The 18557-nt window shown below is 39.5% G+C and overlaps 1 protein-coding gene across 2 annotated transcripts in view; it reads left to right on the forward strand.

The window, feature by feature from the left end:
* Positions 1–4332: 4332 nt before the first annotated feature.
* LOC121507171 (zinc finger protein 385A-like) overlaps positions 4333–18557 on the forward strand; it is a 56257-nt gene continuing 42032 nt past the window's right edge. Inside the window, exon 1 of one of the 2 annotated variants that reach the window (XM_041783365.1) lies at positions 4333–4781. In XM_041783365.1, the coding sequence (XP_041639299.1) occupies positions 4688–4781 (94 nt within the window). In that variant the 5' untranslated portion in view covers positions 4333–4687. Of the gene's footprint in view, positions 4782–16539; positions 16719–18557 lie in introns of those variants that run through there. The other variant, XM_041783366.1, reaches the window with a different exon arrangement.

Here is an 18557-nt window from a genome sequence, read left to right on the forward strand (position 1 = left end):
AGACTGCTGTAAGTGAGTAGGTTTGTGGGTACTTGTACTTTTGGAGTACATTTTGATATTTTTACCACTACTTATGTACGTTTTAACCAGAGTAACTGTACTTTTACTTGACTGCAATACACTTGTACTTTATTCCACCTCTGTTCCACACTGTAGCACATAACGAGAGAATGATTCCACATCACAAGTCAAACAGCTGTTGACTGCCGAGCTTGTTATGATCATGTTCTGGTGGGTGGACTGTAGGTGTGTCAATGGCACTTCCTGTTTAATATTGCAGCATGTTGAGGGATGTGTGGACAGGTGTTTGGGTTTGCTTGTTGTACAGTGATCACTTCTTAGATTCCTTTGCTCATGTTTCTAATAGGTTGTTGTTAATTTGGATGTGAGACACATTTGCATGCTGAGTGAAGTTATCCACTGAGTTAGAGTTTGCTGCATGTGACTTTAGGTCCTAAAGGACAAAGTGCACATTCTTCATCAGTGTACATTGCCTTGCTATGAGGTTGACTTTCTGCTTTGCTCTTGCCAGAGGGGACACACATTGCCATAAGAGTTGCTGCAGCTCTGTCATATTGTAGAACGTTTCTTTCAAAAGTGTAGTTTAACGTTATTTTTTATTTTTGTGGCCTATCACAGACACTTTTAAAGTGTGAAATTTAACTCTACGTAAGTTTTATTAACACAGTCAATTTTTCTTTGTATTTTATTTTATTATAGAGATGTGACTTTACCTGAACCGCCTGGTAGGTGATCTATTCTCTTTTAGGCCAATAAGTGGGTGGGCCCAGCAGGGGTGTAGCTAGGGACTTTAGAAAGAATATTACACAGGGCCCCTTTTAACTGGCTAGCCACACAACAAATATTGCATTATTTCCACAAATATCTATGTGTTTTAATGTATTTTGAATCATAATTTCCACATTTATGAGAAATATTTTTTACTACAGTTAAATTAAATTTACTTGCATTATTTTGCAGCACTGGACTATACCATTTTTAAGGTAGGAGCAGGGGCCCGACAGAATTGTATTTTACTCAATTTCATACAAATTGCAGTCTGTTGTCTAATTGATTTAGTTGCTTTTGATTCAGTAATGATACTAATTACTTAGAAAAAATAAATAAAACCACAATTTTAATTGCAGGCTTCTCAAGGGCCCCTCCCTACTGTGCCCCCCCCCCCCCCCCCCGTGCTACGCCCATGGGGCCAATAATGTATCTGGAGGGGTGGTGGCAGAAAAAAAATCAGCTGTTTGCATTCACACATGCAGCTCACCTAGATACATTTGGGGAATTTTCAGCAGTTTAATAAATGTGCAAATAGAGCTTAAGGCAGGAATTTTCCATATACTTCTGTACTTACTCAAAATCCAACATAAATATCAAACCTTCTCAGGGAGAAAATAAGTTAAAAATGGGGAGTTTAGACAACAAGCTGTAAAATGAGGGAAACCTTTTCTACAACAAACAAAATTCTACTTTAAAAACTGGGTAGTCCAACTGTTCGTTCAAGTGTCCATAACCATTTTTGAGTTATGACATTTAGTTCATACTTTTAATGTCACATCTTCTATTGCACATGTGCAGCAGCTGTCCCTGTTTGACCTTCCTCTGAGGTCAGAATTTCTGTCATGGATGATTACGTTTCCCCCCCAAAAATCAAGGCATCCATTACGCCTACAGTGATCTGAAAAATGGCTGTTACATGAATTTTTAAAATATCTTTTTAGATGAGGAGAAATGAGTGCATTCAGTATGTAAACACTGATGTGCCTCACAAAGATCAAAGAGAGAGATGAGAGCCACATCCTGCGTTCCTCTGACAGAAATAATGGTGAGCATTCTTGTAAACATTTTATTGCAGATTGAGAGACCAAGAGAAAGAGAGAGAGAGAGAGCCAGGGCGAGAGAGAGCAGGGAAAGAGGGCGGGCTCAGCGTATATGTGTGTGTAACTGTATCCTTCAGGTGAAATGTGCTTACTGCTTCAGTTTGCTGTCCTTCCTCAAAGTCCCTTAACCTAACCCCTACATGGCACACTGCCAGAGTGTATGTCTGCCTGTGTGTGTGTTTCCATAATATGTAAACGAAATGAAAGTGAAGGTGTCTGACTAAATTTAAAGTAGGAGACGAGTTTACACGCTCATCTATTTCTCTGAGACTGTGCCAAGCCTGACTGAACGCTCCATGACTGCTTTTACTGGCTGCCCTTAACGCTTATTTTTATAAGCAGATGATCTTATTAACACAAGAGAGCTCCAAACAGAGAGTCATTTAAGCGTCCATATAGCTCTATTAGACTTCACTCAAGCACTCATCTGTTCATAATACAGTGAGTTGTAATTCTGGGGGCAGAGGGGGCCAACTCCATGTTCACAGTCCTTTTCAGAATTAGCCTGACATTTGCTCGACAGTGCACCATGCGTCAGTCTCACCTCAAGCCTGCCCTCCTTCCCCTCCACCAAATCCTCTCCCACCTCTCTGAAACAACACTTGTAAGCACATTTACGACATCCGATCTGAATTAACACTTTGACAGGCAGCAGCGAGGATTCAGATGGCTCACATAGAGAAGTTGAACAGTATCATGCTTGTAGATTTTCTGCTACCGTCTTCATCCCACTGCCATGCACCCATGCTTTAGTTTGATCAACCCTGCCATTCAAAAACACTACATTGTGATTTTTTTTCTGAGCTTTGGGAGATTAACTAGCTGAGGGTTTAGATTCGATCATTTGAGTGAATGACACATACTTTTAAAGTTGTTTGCAAAAAACTCCAAATGAAAGTCAAGTGGGTGATCCTCTACCTGTTCCTGTGCAGCTGCAGCACCATGTGAATGAATTCAAAGCTTTAAGGAGAAAGATGGGCAAAACATGTCAACAAGAAGTTGGACTCCAAAAGTAATGTCAGTGGAGAGAGAAAACAGGAGATGTGTGGTGGATGCAGAGGGAAATGCAGATTTGTAGATGTCATTGTGCCAAAGGTGCCTCAAAAAAGGTAAAACAAAGCGATGGAGCACTCGCAATCAGCTAAACACCTGATGGACAGACACCCAGTACCTTGCAAAGCTGATGGTTTGGCCAGATCTGTCACCAGGCAGATCCATCTTGAAAAGGTCCAATCTGTAATGATTGTGCCAGGTCTAAGATCTGATCCGGCCAATCAGTGTTATTTAAAGAGGAAAGAGGCGATAGCTAAGGGCGAAGTTAAGTTGGAGCTGACAGCAATGGCTGCCGCCGGAGTAGTAATTAGCAAAGATGTTGCTATAGCATTGATAAGACCAACCCATCTAGGTACTTTGCTGAAACAATATCAACACTGCCTCTTTCTAGGTCTGTAGCTGCATTGGATTTTGTGTAAGGCTGCAGAAAATGTAGGCTGATGGTATGGTGATGGAAAAGAGGTGTCACAGGGGCTTTTATTACCTGTGCCACATCACAAGGACCCCTGTAGTTTTCCCTCTATCTCCCCCAGTAAGAGAGAAGAATGTGTCCTTTCCACACTTCAGTGTCAAGTGCTGCAAGGACTACTGGGAAGATGAGTCCTCTGTGTTTATGGTCCATTGTTCAACATAAGCCTCCAAAACTGAGTCTTGGTTTCCTGTATGGCTATGGTGCCACACAATGCTGAAACTTTTCAAAATCTTCTACAGGCTTTCCTCTTCTCCCCTCCATGGCCAGCATTTCATGATAAGTCACTACTTTAATGTTAATGTCAGTATGAATACTTTATATTTTTGAAAAAATCAGAATGACAATGAAACAAATGATGACAAAAAATGGCTGCCCCAATCAGATGTCAGCTTTTACAAAATATGAATTTTTAGAGCAGCTTTTTAACTCAAGGTTTAACTCTTCTTTATTTTAACATAAATAATGCCTTGGATATAAGGCATTATTTCATCCAATTTTATCTGTGTGACAGGAACAACTTGTGTGCTATGTATTGAAGCCACATCCTTTATAACATTTCTGTGAAAGAAGCTTGTTAGGCACTGCCACTTGTACATGCACTCATTGCAAATCAAACAAACAAATCTCTCTGTAAGCAATCTGCTTCATCTGCTGTCATATTCCTCTTAGCTTTACTGTGTCAACATTTTCTCCTTCCCTTCATGTCTCTCAAGTTACGACGACTTGCAGTCCTCCTCCTCTTCAGCAACACACGCACACACGCCAGTCCATGTTTCCTCTGATCTGCCATCCGTCGCTGGTCCCCCTTCTCGGTGTCCTGCCCCTCCTCTTCCTCACACGCTCTCTCTCTCTCCTGCTGCCTGTATCTCCCTCCTTCCACAGTTGTCCTCACATATTAGGTTCCCCCGTCCTAAGAAGCAGAGCGAGCCTCTGGAATCTTGAACCAGTTTGGCTTCATGGAAAAAAAGTGTCGGTATGAAGGGGAAATCACGTAGAAGATAGAGAGGAACACGGAGCGGGATTAAAAAGAATCTGAGAAGAGTGAGGTAGAGGGACTGTGAGGAAGATGAAGGAGCCAAACAAGCCACCTGCTGTTTAATGCAGAGACACTGCTAGCATGTGGCTGCCTGTGCAGAGTGGTTCCCTCTCCTCTCTCCAGCTGACTGCTGCAGGATCTGCACCCAAGTCCCTGCCTGCTCCCTTATCTATCTCCCAGCAGGAGCTTCAAGCAGAAACTTATTCCACTTAAACAGGACCTCTGTATTACTTTATGCCGGCTGACACACTGACCTTCAGGAAAACTCTATTGGACTTGGATTGCTTGGAGCCTCGTGAAGAACAGAGGCGACCTATGTGGGGCTCAGGTAAGCTCATCACAGACTACTGAGCAATGTGAAACCACCGACAACCTCCAGCATTCCTCCTTTGATCACCTTAAAGTGAACCGAGGGCTGGGTAATGCCCTCATTAATGCAATATTCAGAGCAGAAAGAAAGAGTGGGTGACAGAAGACTTTGAAGGTTTCTCTCTTTGATGAAAGTTAGGGCTGTCTCCAACAAATGTCAGCACTCAGCATCAGATAAGACTCAACACTTAGACCTGGTCTGACCTCTGACTTTTATCGTACATGAGAGAAATGGTGGATGAAGGGGCGTGAAATACTTCATTGCATCACAAAAACAGGACAGGTCTGCAGAAATGTCTCATAAAGTAAAAAGAACTTTCCAGATTCATGCAGGTCAGGCAGCATTTCACAACAAAAGCACCTTGGCATAAAGGTGAGGATTTTGGCTCATTATTCAATAAGCTCACCTGGTACAGTAGGTGGTATTGCTCAGGTTGACCATGATCCTTTTTACTATATAAGAGCTGGGTTTGGACCCTTCTTCTTTCTCAGTAAACAAAGAGACTGTGGGTAAACCAAGTATGTGTTTAAGCACCAGCTTCTGCTGTGCAAGTCAGTGGTACACTGGTGCCACTTGGAGGAAAGAAGTTTAACATCTTCCACAGACTCACTGAATACAAGTCAGTGGAAGTAATGAAAATGATGACCAAAACTAGGTTTCCAGGAAGTTAAAGGTTTTGACACTTACTTTTCAAATAACTGTTGTTTGAAGTACATTTAAAATTAATGGAGATAACTCATGAAGAGTTTAAGGTATACATGCCCAGCTCTGAAGCCAGGTCTTTTAGGGTGCTTTCACATCTACATTGTTAAGTCTGGACTTTTTGGTTTGATCTAAATCCAAATGACAAGTATGAAACCTCCCCTGGACCGTTGTCCAGACCAAACAGCTGGTCCGACAAAAAAAAGTGGTGGTTCAGTCTGGACCAAAGAGAACCACTTTTCATGCCTAGTGTAACAGCATTATTTCGAAAGCTCCAGAGCTTCTTCACAATGACAGTAAATTATGGTATGAAAATCAGAAATAGGAAATCCAACACCAAAACAAAACAAGCCATGGAGGCACATGAGGAGGAGAGCCTGCTGATGTTATCAGAGACCAATTGGAAAAAACACATAACAATTAAGAAAGTTTCCAACTGTTTTCAGAGAGGATGAAAGAGAGAGGCTACAAGAAGATGGGAGAACAGTGCCACCTGAAGATAAAGAAAACAGTACATGAAGTCAGCTTTGCTAGGCTCATATGTCTTCTCCTTTCCTGTCTACAATGATAAAGTTGTTGTCCAATGAGGAAGCTCATAAGCCAAACTCCGGATATCCATATATACTGCTCTTTGAGTTAGCGTTATTGATAGTAGTAAATCTTCAATAATATGATGGTGGAAATGTCCATTTCATTACTCAACATGCTGACGTCAGACGCGTTTTGACCAACAAATTAATCAATGTAAACTAAAGAGATACACATCCATGTAGCTGATCACAATATCACTTAACTTTGTTACGTAAAGTCTGTCAGTCTGTCTGCAATACTTACAGTGTAAAATCAAAACCAACCAAACCAATTATATTCAATGTAATAAAGACATGAACTCTAAACACCCTAAATAATAGTAGTTTTGTAGAAAAGCTAAGTGGGAGGGATTGTGGGAAAAAATAGTCCTCCAAAATGCCACAGGTGCAAATACTGCCTGGGTTAGACCTAAATGTGTTGTTATGTTGTTAAAGCCTTAAAACGAGGTGTGATTCCTGTCTGCTTAAGAGTTAAATAGTTGTCTATCTAAAAGGTTAAGGCTCTTTGAATTTCATTAAATAGCTGCATGAAAGGTTGACTTGTAATAAATTGTAAAAGGATAGTACATCTATAATCCTATTCCAGTCTTCTGACTGCTCAAAGTGCTATTACACTCGCTATTCTTTCATCAATAAACATGTTCATACAATGATGTAAAGTGCCCTTCAGTATTAATTAAACCCATTCATACATATTCACTGGCTATACTAGTTTATTATTATGTCGACATTATTTCTGAAGGCTGTGTTTTAAAAAACAAAGAAATAAATCTTGAACCAAGATCTGCGTTCTAGTTTGTTTTTTGAGTTGTAAAAAACACACCAAAGGTCATCTCCATTAGATGATGGGTTTGACTTACTGTGGTGTTCATGTGATTCGACTATGAACTCGTTCAATCATGTGAGCTGAACTGCCTTGGTGGGGATTTTAAAGCCTGTCTCTGATGTGGTTAACTCTGGACAATGGTTGAACTCTGAGTTTAAAAACAATATTAATACAGACTAATTACTCCAATTACTATTACTTCGGAAGTTTCTATAAATGATCATCTGTTTGGTGTATAAAAGTCCCACTGAAGTGTATACATCAATGAGCACCTGAAATAATACTGGTTTCATTTGATTGAAGCTCCTGTGAGGAGATTTAAGTTTATGTTGAAATTGGAGACTCTATGGACAAAAAGGTGCCTCTTTTCTCTAAGCTGGTTTTGTCAAACAAAAATGCTGTTTCTATGGTTTACTGTTTCCAACTTTTTCCCCCAACTTCCCCCTCACAGTCATTCCAGCCTTAAAGAGTAACAATATAGAAATACATTTTTTTTTACATTACATAACTGTCAATTATGGTTTCATTTGCCTTGTAGGTCATAATGAGGAATTTCTGTAAATGTGTTTCATAACTAGTTAAAAAAAATAACTCCTCATGGTGGAAGCATCAAAGACTATTTTGACCATAAATTCACAACAGCTGATCATGTAAGTTATTCACCACTCACAAAGACATGATGTGTGTTGTTATAGTCAGTAAACTGAACTGTTGACAAGTGTAGTCCAGTGTGTGAGTTTCTGTGTGTGATTTTATGTGTAGTTCTGGTCTGTCATAATAATAATAATAATGATAATAATAATAATAATAATAATAATAATAATAATAATAATAATAATAATAACTTTATTTGTATAGCACCTTTAAAAACAGAGGTTTGCAAAGTGCTTTGACAATAAACAGAAACACAATAAAACAGAGCATCATCATAACACAAGCAAGAACATAAAGACAAAACCACATCAACAGGTGAACCCGTGAAAGATAAAGCCAGCAATGTAACATCATTATCATCCTAGTAGACCCATTACAGAATCCAAAAGCATGACGAGTTGAAAATACATTATGAATCCTTGATATATAAAATTCCACTGTGGAATTAAAGACAAAGAAAAAAAATAAAACTAAAAACCCAGAATAACCTCGACGAATCCAGGCAACACAGGAACCCAGCTAAAAGAGACCTAAAAAGAGACCCAAGGACCAGAACTGTAAGAGCAATAAAATAATGGGGGGGTGTAAAAAGGAATATGAATCAGAGCAGTAAGAAGTAGAATAAAAGCAATTAAAATGTGTAAAGATAGTGAGTCATAATACAAAAATTAGAAAGCTAGTAGTGGTAAAATACTGTTCATGATAAAAACATAACAACAATATTAATCAGTTATAAGGACACAGCAGCATAAAGAGGTTAAGAGAGTAAAAGAGGAGGAGGGGGTAAGAGCTCTGAAAATAACTGGGAGAAGAGAGGAGATACAGTAGCAATAAGAAACAAGCAAGGTAACAATAAGAAGCAGAGAGGAGCAGACATAGAAGCATTAAGGTAAAATTTCAGGAGGCAGAGGGAAAGATGTGGTAGGAAGATGTGGTAAAAGACTTTAAAAGACATCAGACGACATCACATAAAAGCAATTCTATAAAAATGAGTTTTAAGAAGTGATTTAAAAGATGTCACTGCACGCCTTATCTCCTTGGGCAGGTCGTTCCAAAGTCAAGGTGTCCTGACAGAGAAGGCCCTGTCACCTTTAGTCTTAAGCCTCGCCCTTGGAACGACCAGGAGGCCCCCGCCAGAGGATCTAAGGCTGTGGCCTGGCTCATACGAAAAAGTACGGAGACCGGAAAGCATGAGGTTGGAGGAGTTTTGAATGTTAAAAAGTAAAATTTCTGATTTTGAGTTATTGAGTTGTAGAAAATTCTGTGCCATCCAGCAGTTAATATCGTTTAGACAGTCAGTAACAGCAGCTAGGCTTCTCAGGTCCTCAGGTCTCCATTCTTGTAGCAACTATTTTAACCTCTGAGGTGCAGTAAACAAATACTCTGCCCTCTGCCCTCCCTGCTCTCTCTCTGCCACCAGAGGGAAAACACAAGATTTAGATTAACAGCCATGAACACACCTCAGCTTCACATTGTTTACAACTTTAAGGATTTCTTGGGAATTAAGATATAACAGCATAACACATGATTGAAATATACTTAAACACACACCATAGAGTAGTAAAAAATGCTTGAAAATTCCAGATCTTCATTACTAGATATTTTTTTTTCATCTGTAGACATCTTCACAGTGTATTTCTGCATCAGCGCCGTAATGAAACTCTGACGTCTTCATGCATTGAGACATTTGTATTGAAACTGTGTTGGCATGATATTACACATGTCCGTCTGTAAACAAAATAATACATTCATGCTTCTTTCATTTATGCATTATTGCAATTAAAATCGATCATCTCCCAATCTGAAATGGTAAAAAAAAAAAAAAAAAAAAAGCTATTCAAGCCCTCATTTTCCTCATCTCAACTATTGCAACTCTCTTCTTTCTGGTGTTAGCCAAAAATACCTCTCTCGCCCCCAACTGGTACAAAATACAGCAGCTAGCCTTCTTACTGTTTAACAGATGGTATAATTTTAGCATCTCTACATTGGATTCATATTGATTCAAGAATTGATTTTAAGATGTTAGTTATTACTTTTAAAGCACTAAAGGGTCTGGCTCCAAGCTATATATCAGAATTATAAACTCCCAGTCAGCCAGCCTTCAGCCTTTGATCCTCAGTTGGGGGCCTCCTGGCTGTTCCAAAGTCAAGACTTAAAACCTTTTCCGTCAGGACCCCTTGACTTTGAAATGACCTGCCTGAGGAGATAAGGTGTGCAGAATCAGTAACATTCAAACTTTGGACCCATGTCTAAGTTAAGCTGTGATATGTGATGAATTTCCCCTCGTGGGACTAATAAAGAATTATCTTATCTTATCTTGTCTGATCTTATCTTATCTTATACATTTAACCTGAATATTGGCCACTCTTATCAAAGCAACAAATATCTTTTCTTATTCATTTGTGCCTTAGTATAGCCTTTGTAAAAATGTAAACCCATTTTCTTAAAAATTAAAGAGGATTATAAATTGCTAAAAGTGAGTTAAAAATGGTGGAAAAAGTGGTGAAATGGGAATTTAAAAGTAGCAGAAATGGGTTAGAAGTGGCAAAAATAAGAAAACAATGGCAACAATGGTTAAAGTGGCAAAAACAGGGGGCAATTTTGTTGAAATGAGATTAAAAAGTGGAAAAAAGGTGTTGGAACTGGCAAAAATGGGTTAACTGAGGCAGAAAAATAGGCAAAAACTGGCAGAAATGGATTAAACTGGCTTAAATGGGCATCACAAATAGTGAAATTTGGTTAAAATGGGCAAAAATGGGTTTCAAAAGTGGTAAAAAGGGGCTAATAGTTCTAATAATGGGCAATAGGGAAAAACTGACAAGAAGTGCAAACAATGTGTTCAAATGTGTCAAAACTGGTGGGGAAAAAATGATCAACACTGGTTAAAATCAGGCAAAACTCGAGTAAAGTGGCAAAAGTTGGTTGAAAGGGACAAAAAGGGTCCAAATGCAGCAAAAGTTGTTGAAAAGTTGCTAATGATAGTGGCAAAATTGGTTAAACACAAATAGATATTATCAACATAAAAAACAAACATAACAGTTAGACATGCTTTTCAGCTCCCAAATGAGGGAACAGTTATTCAGGATGCTACTGATAAAACTTTATCTTACATTTATCTAATTTCATGCAAATATTTTCATTAAAATGGCTAAAAGATACAGTTTGATATCATTTAAAAAATATTCTCCATTTTTAAGGTATCTGGCAACCCCAATGTTGAGAACCACTGCCCTAGAGAAATCACATATCATACACAGTTACCATCCTCCATAGTACAATCTGAAAATACAGTAAAACCAATTGTAAATCCACTTGTTTCTATTGAAAACCAACAACAATAAAGAAGCAATATACCGTACATAAAGTGGTTGATTTAAGACTTGCCTTAGGGGGATTCACAAGTGAGGCCTTGAATGAAGCCTGCATTAAATGTTCACAGAGCTCCTCAGGTCTCCGAAGGGCTCAAAGTAAGGATCACCGCTAAAATTAGAGCCCAACAAGCCTGTCGACACAGTTATGGCCTCCTTAGGCAGCCCGAGAGAATGATAGGATGGTTGAGATCGCATACACATTACCACACACATGCACACACAGGCCTGCCAGCTCCACAGCTCACAAACATTTTTTATCATTTTATCAATAAATTATAAATATTTTTGCATGACAAGTGGAATGCAACTCCACCTCCACTGTTGGTATTTACTGTGCTTAGAGCCTCTACAAAACATTTTCAGTGATGACTGCGGAGCATGCTACACCATTTAGCAAACAAGTGACAAAGGTTTTCTGCCAAAATTGTAGAAGTTAAAAATTCTGTTTGGAAAAAAAAAAAAAAAAAAATTACTAAAGTACCTCCTCTTTCTCTCCTGCCTCTTCTGCTTTTCCCCCAATTTCTTCTTCTGGGCAATAAAAAAGTAGATCTTGCCTCACAGAAATGACTTCATTTCCTATATTTTCTCAAAATAATACAATTATTCCTGGTCTTCTCTTCAGCCAAATTTTTAGTTACATAAAACATATTTCTTTTATTTTAAAAAGCATTTATTTAGAATTTTTGTTTTCTTGTTTAGTGTAAAATGCTTATGTGAAAGGGGCTGTGTTCTCTATGAGCCAGTTCCCTCTCTTCCATTTTTGTTTTTTTAATACAGGTTTGCAAAGCCAGACTAGTTAAAAGAACCTTCAGACATCAAACATTCATAACAAATGCACACATGGACCTCCATAAGCGCATGCGCTTTAGGTCTCAGCTGATCAGACAATCCAGAGGACTCACTGGTGAAAGCTGCTCTCTGGTGTTGTTTTAAGTTTAAAGAGTTCATAGATTTAAAGATTTCAAATTATAAACTGAAATATATATTTGTGATCAATTTAAATGTTTAGAACCGAGAACAGGCACCTATAACAGATCTTATAAAATGGCTAATTTCAAGTTACTTTCAAATATCTTTAAAAGTTAATTGATTATTTAAATGCTTTTCCCCCAGCTTTTGTTTGGGTCATTACAAAACTAACATTATCAATAAAGCTCTCATTTATGGCTAGCAAGGCCTCCTTCTTGTTCCTTGTTTACATCGGTCTCTTTCTGTCTCTTCTCCTTCATTTCTTTATAAATGCAAGGGCGAGGAGCCAAACTAAAAGCTTCTCTTGGCAGAGAAGACATTTTTGTACTTCTACCAACCAGCCATGAGTTTTATTCATTATCAGGCTCCACCAGTATGGTGTTGTAATTGTTGCAAAAGTATTTGCAAATGCGTACAAAGATCTGTGCACAAATCCACAAATGCGTGCACAAATCTGCAGATGTATGCACAAATCCACAAATGTGTGTACAGATCTGCAAATCCGTGTGAAGATTTGCAAATGTGTGCAAAGTTTTGCAAATTTGTACAAAGATCCACAAATGCGTGCACTTATCTGCAAATATGTAGACCAATTTGTAATTGTGGACTTAGTTCATTTTGGTTCAGAATCTGCCTCTCATTTGGCTGTTATACACACGTGACTTTTGCAACACTTGTACCGCACACGATTTGTACTCAGATCTGTAAGCGTGTGCTTAGATCTGTAAGCGTAAAGCTGGGTCTGTTGCCCTCAGCGCAGGCCCACAGGCAAGGCTGCCTTTGTCATCACAAAGGCATCACACAAGCCTGAGGCAGCAGTTAAGACTTAGTAAGGGCTCTATATAACATCATTGTGGAAGGAGAAATGTTATCGCATTAAACTTTTATTGTTATTCATATTTTGATTGAAAGAGTAAATAAAATAATGACTTCCTTATCTCCAAAATCGTATCACAGCCGTGGTTGAATTGCCGTTTCTACAAGACATCGGCTCATTGTGTTGTATTTAACAGAAATCCCCCATTATGATGCTGTATGATGTATGATGATGTTAGCAATAAGATCGATAGAGTGGTCTGTAACATTTATATTTATATAAATAACAGGGGAAGAGAAAGATTGTCAGTCTTGCACAGAGCTAAATGGTACCGACCAATGTTGACATCTAAATCTCATTACTCCAGTGACAGAGTGTGTTCATCAAGTGGTTGAGTGGCAGCACCGTGGACTTTCAGTCACGTTGTCCTGGGTTTGAATCTTTCAGTGTTCTAAAGATTTATTTCTTATTACCTGTTTGTTTTTTGCTGGTAACTCTTATGCTCTGATCATGAATTTAATCACTCAGGCCAGGAAATATACACAGTGTTTGTTCTGCTGGATGCTTTCAGTGAATCAGCATCAGGCCAGAATCCACGCATGCATGGGTGGGAGTACATGACAGGTAGAGAGAGTCTTCACCAGTGGACAAAGAGTCATCACACTGTCACCGTTTGTGCTGCAGGTGTAGGATCAGCATCACATAGGGCAGAACCAGGTGACTCTGAGGTCCCTAATTTCAGAGTTTTTCTGGTAGCCACAGCAGAACTTTAGATTACGTTTTTATGTTGGGATTCCTTTGCTCACGGGACTGCAGAGCGATTTTCTATTTTAAGGTCAGTTGACGGAACTATTGGCGTGATGTCAGAGCAAATAATCATAATATTAAAACGACAGTTTAGTGTGAACTGTAATGGACTGAAATGAATATTTCGTCAGGCCGGTCGTTCTGATCACACATTGAAGCAAATTTTCAAGTCCTATATGTTTCCTGGCCAGGCAAAAAAATTAATTTTTAGAACAATGCAAGATTTGAACCCAGGACTTTGTGAATGAAAATCCGCAGTGCAGCCACTCAGCCACCTGACCAACACATCTTCCATTCCTGTGTGAGGCCTTTGTGATGACAAAGGCAGCCTTGCCTGTGAGCCTGCGCTGAGGGCAACAGACCCAGCTTTACGCTTACAGATCTAAGCACACGCTTACAGATCTGAGTACAAATCATGTGCGGTACAAGTGTTGCAAAAGTCACATGTGTACGACAGCCAATTGAGAGGCAGATTCTGAACCAAAATGAACTAAGTCCACAATTACAAATTGGTCAGAGAAGGCCATTTCCTTTATTTTGATGTAGACCAAAAACATTTGGGTTTTACATCAAAAGATGAATATGAGACAAGAGATCAACATTTCAGCTTTTATTTCCAGGTATTTACATCTGGATCTGATACACAACTTAGAAGATAGCATTAACTGTAATGAAACACCTAATTTTTAGGTGAGCAAAAGTATTGAAACAGACAGACTCAAAATGGATTTAAGTGAATAAGACTTAATATTTAGTTAGTTCCTTTTCTTATAATAACTACATCAATCCAGTGACCCACTGACACCACTAGAATTTTGCATTCTTCTTTTTTTTGGCTCTTTTCCAAGCTTTCACTGCAGCCTCTTTCAGTTGTTGTTTGTTTTGGGGGGTTACTCCCTTCAGTCTCCTCTTTAGCAGCTAAAATGCTCTATAGGGTTTAAGTCTGGAGAATGACTTGGCCAGTCTAAAACCTTCCACTTCTTGCCCCTGATGAACCCCTTTGTTGTTTGCCAGTGTGTATTGGGTCATTATCTTGCTGCATGACGAAGGAGCTCCCAATCAGTTTGGTTGCATCTTTGTTTAAATTGGCAGACAAAATGTCTCTGTAGACTTCTGAATTCATTTTGCTGCTGCCATCATGTGTTACATCATAAATGAAGATCAATGAGCCCGCCCCAGAAGAAGCCATGCAAGCCCAAGCCATGACATTACCTCCACTGTGTTTCACAGATGAGCTTGTATGTTTGGGATCATGAGCAGATCCTGTCTTTCTACAAACTTTAGTTTTTCCATCACTTTGGTAAAGGTTCATCTTTGTCCCATCAGTCCATAAAACTTTGTCCCAGAATGTTTGAGGGTGATCTCTGTACTTTTCTGGCAAATTCTAGCCTGGCCTTCCTGTTCTTCTTGCGAGTGGTTTACATCTTCTGTGCTTTTGTTCATGAAGTCTTCTGTGAACAGTAGATGGTGTCTCATATTCATCTTTTGATGTAAAGCCCAAATGTTTTCAGTCTACAGCAAAAATAAAGGCTTGGTTTTGGCTTTAACAACTTGCAACTAGCCAAGTGTTTAATAAGTGGGCAACTTAAAGCCCTAACTTACATCCCAGTAAAACACACATGCAGGATGGTGCGTTACCCGAGTCCAGAGATCTTGTTTCAGTTTCCCATGGTGACATCCATTAAAGTCATGCTGTGTCTGACCCTCCTGTCTCAGACAGCCACATTAGCACCTGGCCCATTGGCCACAACAATACACCTACCTGCATTATTCAGCCCGACTCAGCTAATGAGGAAACTTTATCTCATGCACACAAACCCTATCCTAGGTTCACACAAGTTAAACACACATCATCAGATTTTCTGTGCGTGTGTTTTGTTGAAGTGACACTGTAATAGACATGGGCTGTGCTAATTGAGTTTGATACAGTTGTGAATGCAAATTAGCACACTGTCCATCTTTAAAGAGATCATTTTCTGTAAATGTCACGGTCGAGTTTGCAGACCGCTCACTTTTTCAGCTCATTCAGCGTTCCCACCGTGTCAAACAGCTGTCAGTGACCTCCTTCATCCTGCTGTTCTAACATGTCTTCAACATTTTCTCACCATTCCTCCTCATCCCCAGTCATTCTACGTTAACCTCAATCTCGCCTCCCCTCCCTCCCCCCCTGCTTCATCGAGTGTCTGGAGCTGTCAGTCTCTGTCGCTCTTCAGCTCCTGCTTCTTTGTTCTGTTCATGAACAGAGCACAAACTTGGTCAGCATTTTAAAGTTCACTCTGCTCTCTGTGTTAGCAGGTAGGTAGGAGATCAGGGTAGATACCTGGAGGGGGGAGGATGGCTGTGAGGGCAGACATTTGTGGACTATAGACATGTTTTAGATGCAGGTGGTGTGAGGCACGAGGCAGAAAATAGAGCGAGACAAGGAGGGAATAAAAATGGTCAGAAGTAAACAGGGTGAAAAAAGGGTGATGGAGGGGATGGGAGAGCAGAATCGACAGCGGCATTATCACTGTGCCTCCTGATTCAAACACCCAAAGAAAACGCTCAGCACGGACTGCTCTGATTGGCTGAGCCTGCAGCCTATCATGGTTTAGGAATGCAAGGTGCCTTTAGGTTATACCCAACCCCAAAAGATGTGAGAGAGAGAGAGAGAGAGAGAGAGAGAGAGAGAGAGAGAAAGAGAGCGAGAGAGAGGGAGAGAGAGAGGGAGAGACAGAGAGACATGCTGTGGTGCAGAGGTTCCTCCACTGATGCAGGGCTCCATCTCAGCTGCAGTCTCTGCTGTTCCTCCTGCCGGACTGAATATATAACAGTGAATAAATTACAGGCTCCCTTGCAGTAGTTTTGAGTGCATGTTGTGTTGCGGTCAGGTCTGCTGCTGCTGCTCTGCTCCTCCTCCTCCTCCTCCTCCTCCTCCTGCAACAGCTGGCTGAGCAGGAGACGCGTGTCGAGATCTGAAGGAGAGGCATCTCATGTGGACGAGGGGAAGAAGAGGGAGAAGGGAAGCAGTGTAGGGCTGCAAAGTGAAGGTCGTGATGCCATTTGTGTTCTCCATGTTGAGTTTTGAGTTGCATCAGTAGCAGATCAAGGGAGAGAAGAGTCGAGCAGGAGAACGTGGGACAGAGAAGTTGACAGTGGAAGGATACAGGATGATCTTGGGTAAGAGTATCAGATAGCTCTTCTTTCTTTCTTTATATTGATCTGATTGATTTCCTTTTTTCTATGCTGATTTTTTTTTTTTTTTTTTCAAATTTGGTGCAAAGTTGGCTGCATGTGTTTTAGTTTCAAACTTGATCTGTTCACTGTTATGTAGTCATGTTTAGAAAAAGTGCACAGAGGAAGGGCTGCTAGTTTTGAAGAATCTGTTGGATGATGTGGGAAAGATGTGTTGCTATTTTTGTTGGTGTGATGTTTCCAGAAGAACTTTAATCCCATTATTCCCTGCGTCTGAGGACTGGGGTACTCTCACTTTGAAGAAACAAACAGACAGAGCATGGCTGTCATCACAATCAGTTTCATATATATTTTGGTAAATTTTGCAACAAATTCACTGAAAAAGTAAAGTCCGATTTGGAGGTCATATTTTACTTCTTGAACCCGACCCTCAGTTGAGGAATTTCTTGATTTTAGTCTAACGTCATCGATCAGTTCTCTTAGTTTCTCACTACCTGAAGTGTCTGAATATCATTCATTAAAATAATGCCCTGCCTCATTAACAATCATAACTGACAGCTCTCAGTTTTCACCATTTATTTATGGATCTAGTCTAAGGCCTAACCAGCTAGTCTGCTTCCCTGCATGTAATAAAAGGCTTAAACATAATGTATCAGAGGAGACACATGCATGTGCACATGACTGCATGCAGATTTTGTGTCCTGCTCCAAATACTTAAAAAAAACATATACACTCTTTCTTAAATGGAATACATTAAAATCAAATCAAATCAAATCAGTTGAAATTAAATGTATGTGATGCTATAACTTGCATCGATTTCAGAATTATTATCATGGCGTTCATATGATAATGATTTCCAGCAAAAGCACTGAGTGTATTCACTCAGTAATTTTTACTGTTACTGTTACAGAAGTCATTTTTAATGCCTTTAAAGCATGTAATATCAAACATGTTTGATGTTTACCACTCTAGTTTGGGCTGGTCACAATATGCACAATATCAAATAAAGGCAAGCACACTTTAAAAGCTCCCAATAAAGGTGCTGGAAAAAATTGATTACATCAGAATCACATATATTAATTTATGTGATTCTGAATCGATTTAAAGACCCAATATTTTAAACATGCTTTACAACATCCTGAGTATATTTTAACTGCTGTATTTTCCTCTGTGTGTTGTGTCAGAAACTCAAGCCGTAGGAAGTGATTGGCTTAATGTCTGCGCTGTTAGCATTAGCAGCACTAGCTCATAGTGCCTTTAATGTTTCCAGTGCTGTGTCTGTCATACTTAAGTATCCCCGGCACTGCGTATGGAGCCCTGAGTTACTCAGCATGTCCTGTTTTCCTTAAAGAAAACGCTTTAAGACTCACTGGGGATTCTACAATCCCAGCTACGAGGAGGCCTGACTCAACATATTTGCCTACTGTGCTAAACTAAAGTCATGTAGCCTTCTTTAGGAACGGTTCATATGCTCGAATTCACATCATACGTACATGTTCACCCGGAGTGAATTTCAGTAAACAACTGCTGACAGAAAGGGAAGGGATTTAACGAGCAACTATATTAACTAGTAACTATATGTCAAAAGTGTCTGGGATAGTAACAGTATCAAAAACTTAAAGAGCCTCATTGTTGACTGTTTCATGAAAGTCATATCTCCTAAGCATATCTTAGACATAACAAAATGTTCAGTGCTTTGACAGTGTTGTAACTATGGCAACCACTGACACTTTAAGCTGAAAAGTCACCAATGAACACGGTTGCTGGTTAAACCGAAACACTTTTTCCTGATTTCCTGCACAAGCCCACAAATTTTATTTATAT

The sequence above is a fragment of the Cheilinus undulatus genome, linkage group 3, assembly GCF_018320785.1.
Source record: "Cheilinus undulatus linkage group 3, ASM1832078v1, whole genome shotgun sequence".
Lineage (NCBI taxonomy): Eukaryota > Metazoa > Chordata > Actinopteri > Labriformes > Labridae > Cheilinus > Cheilinus undulatus.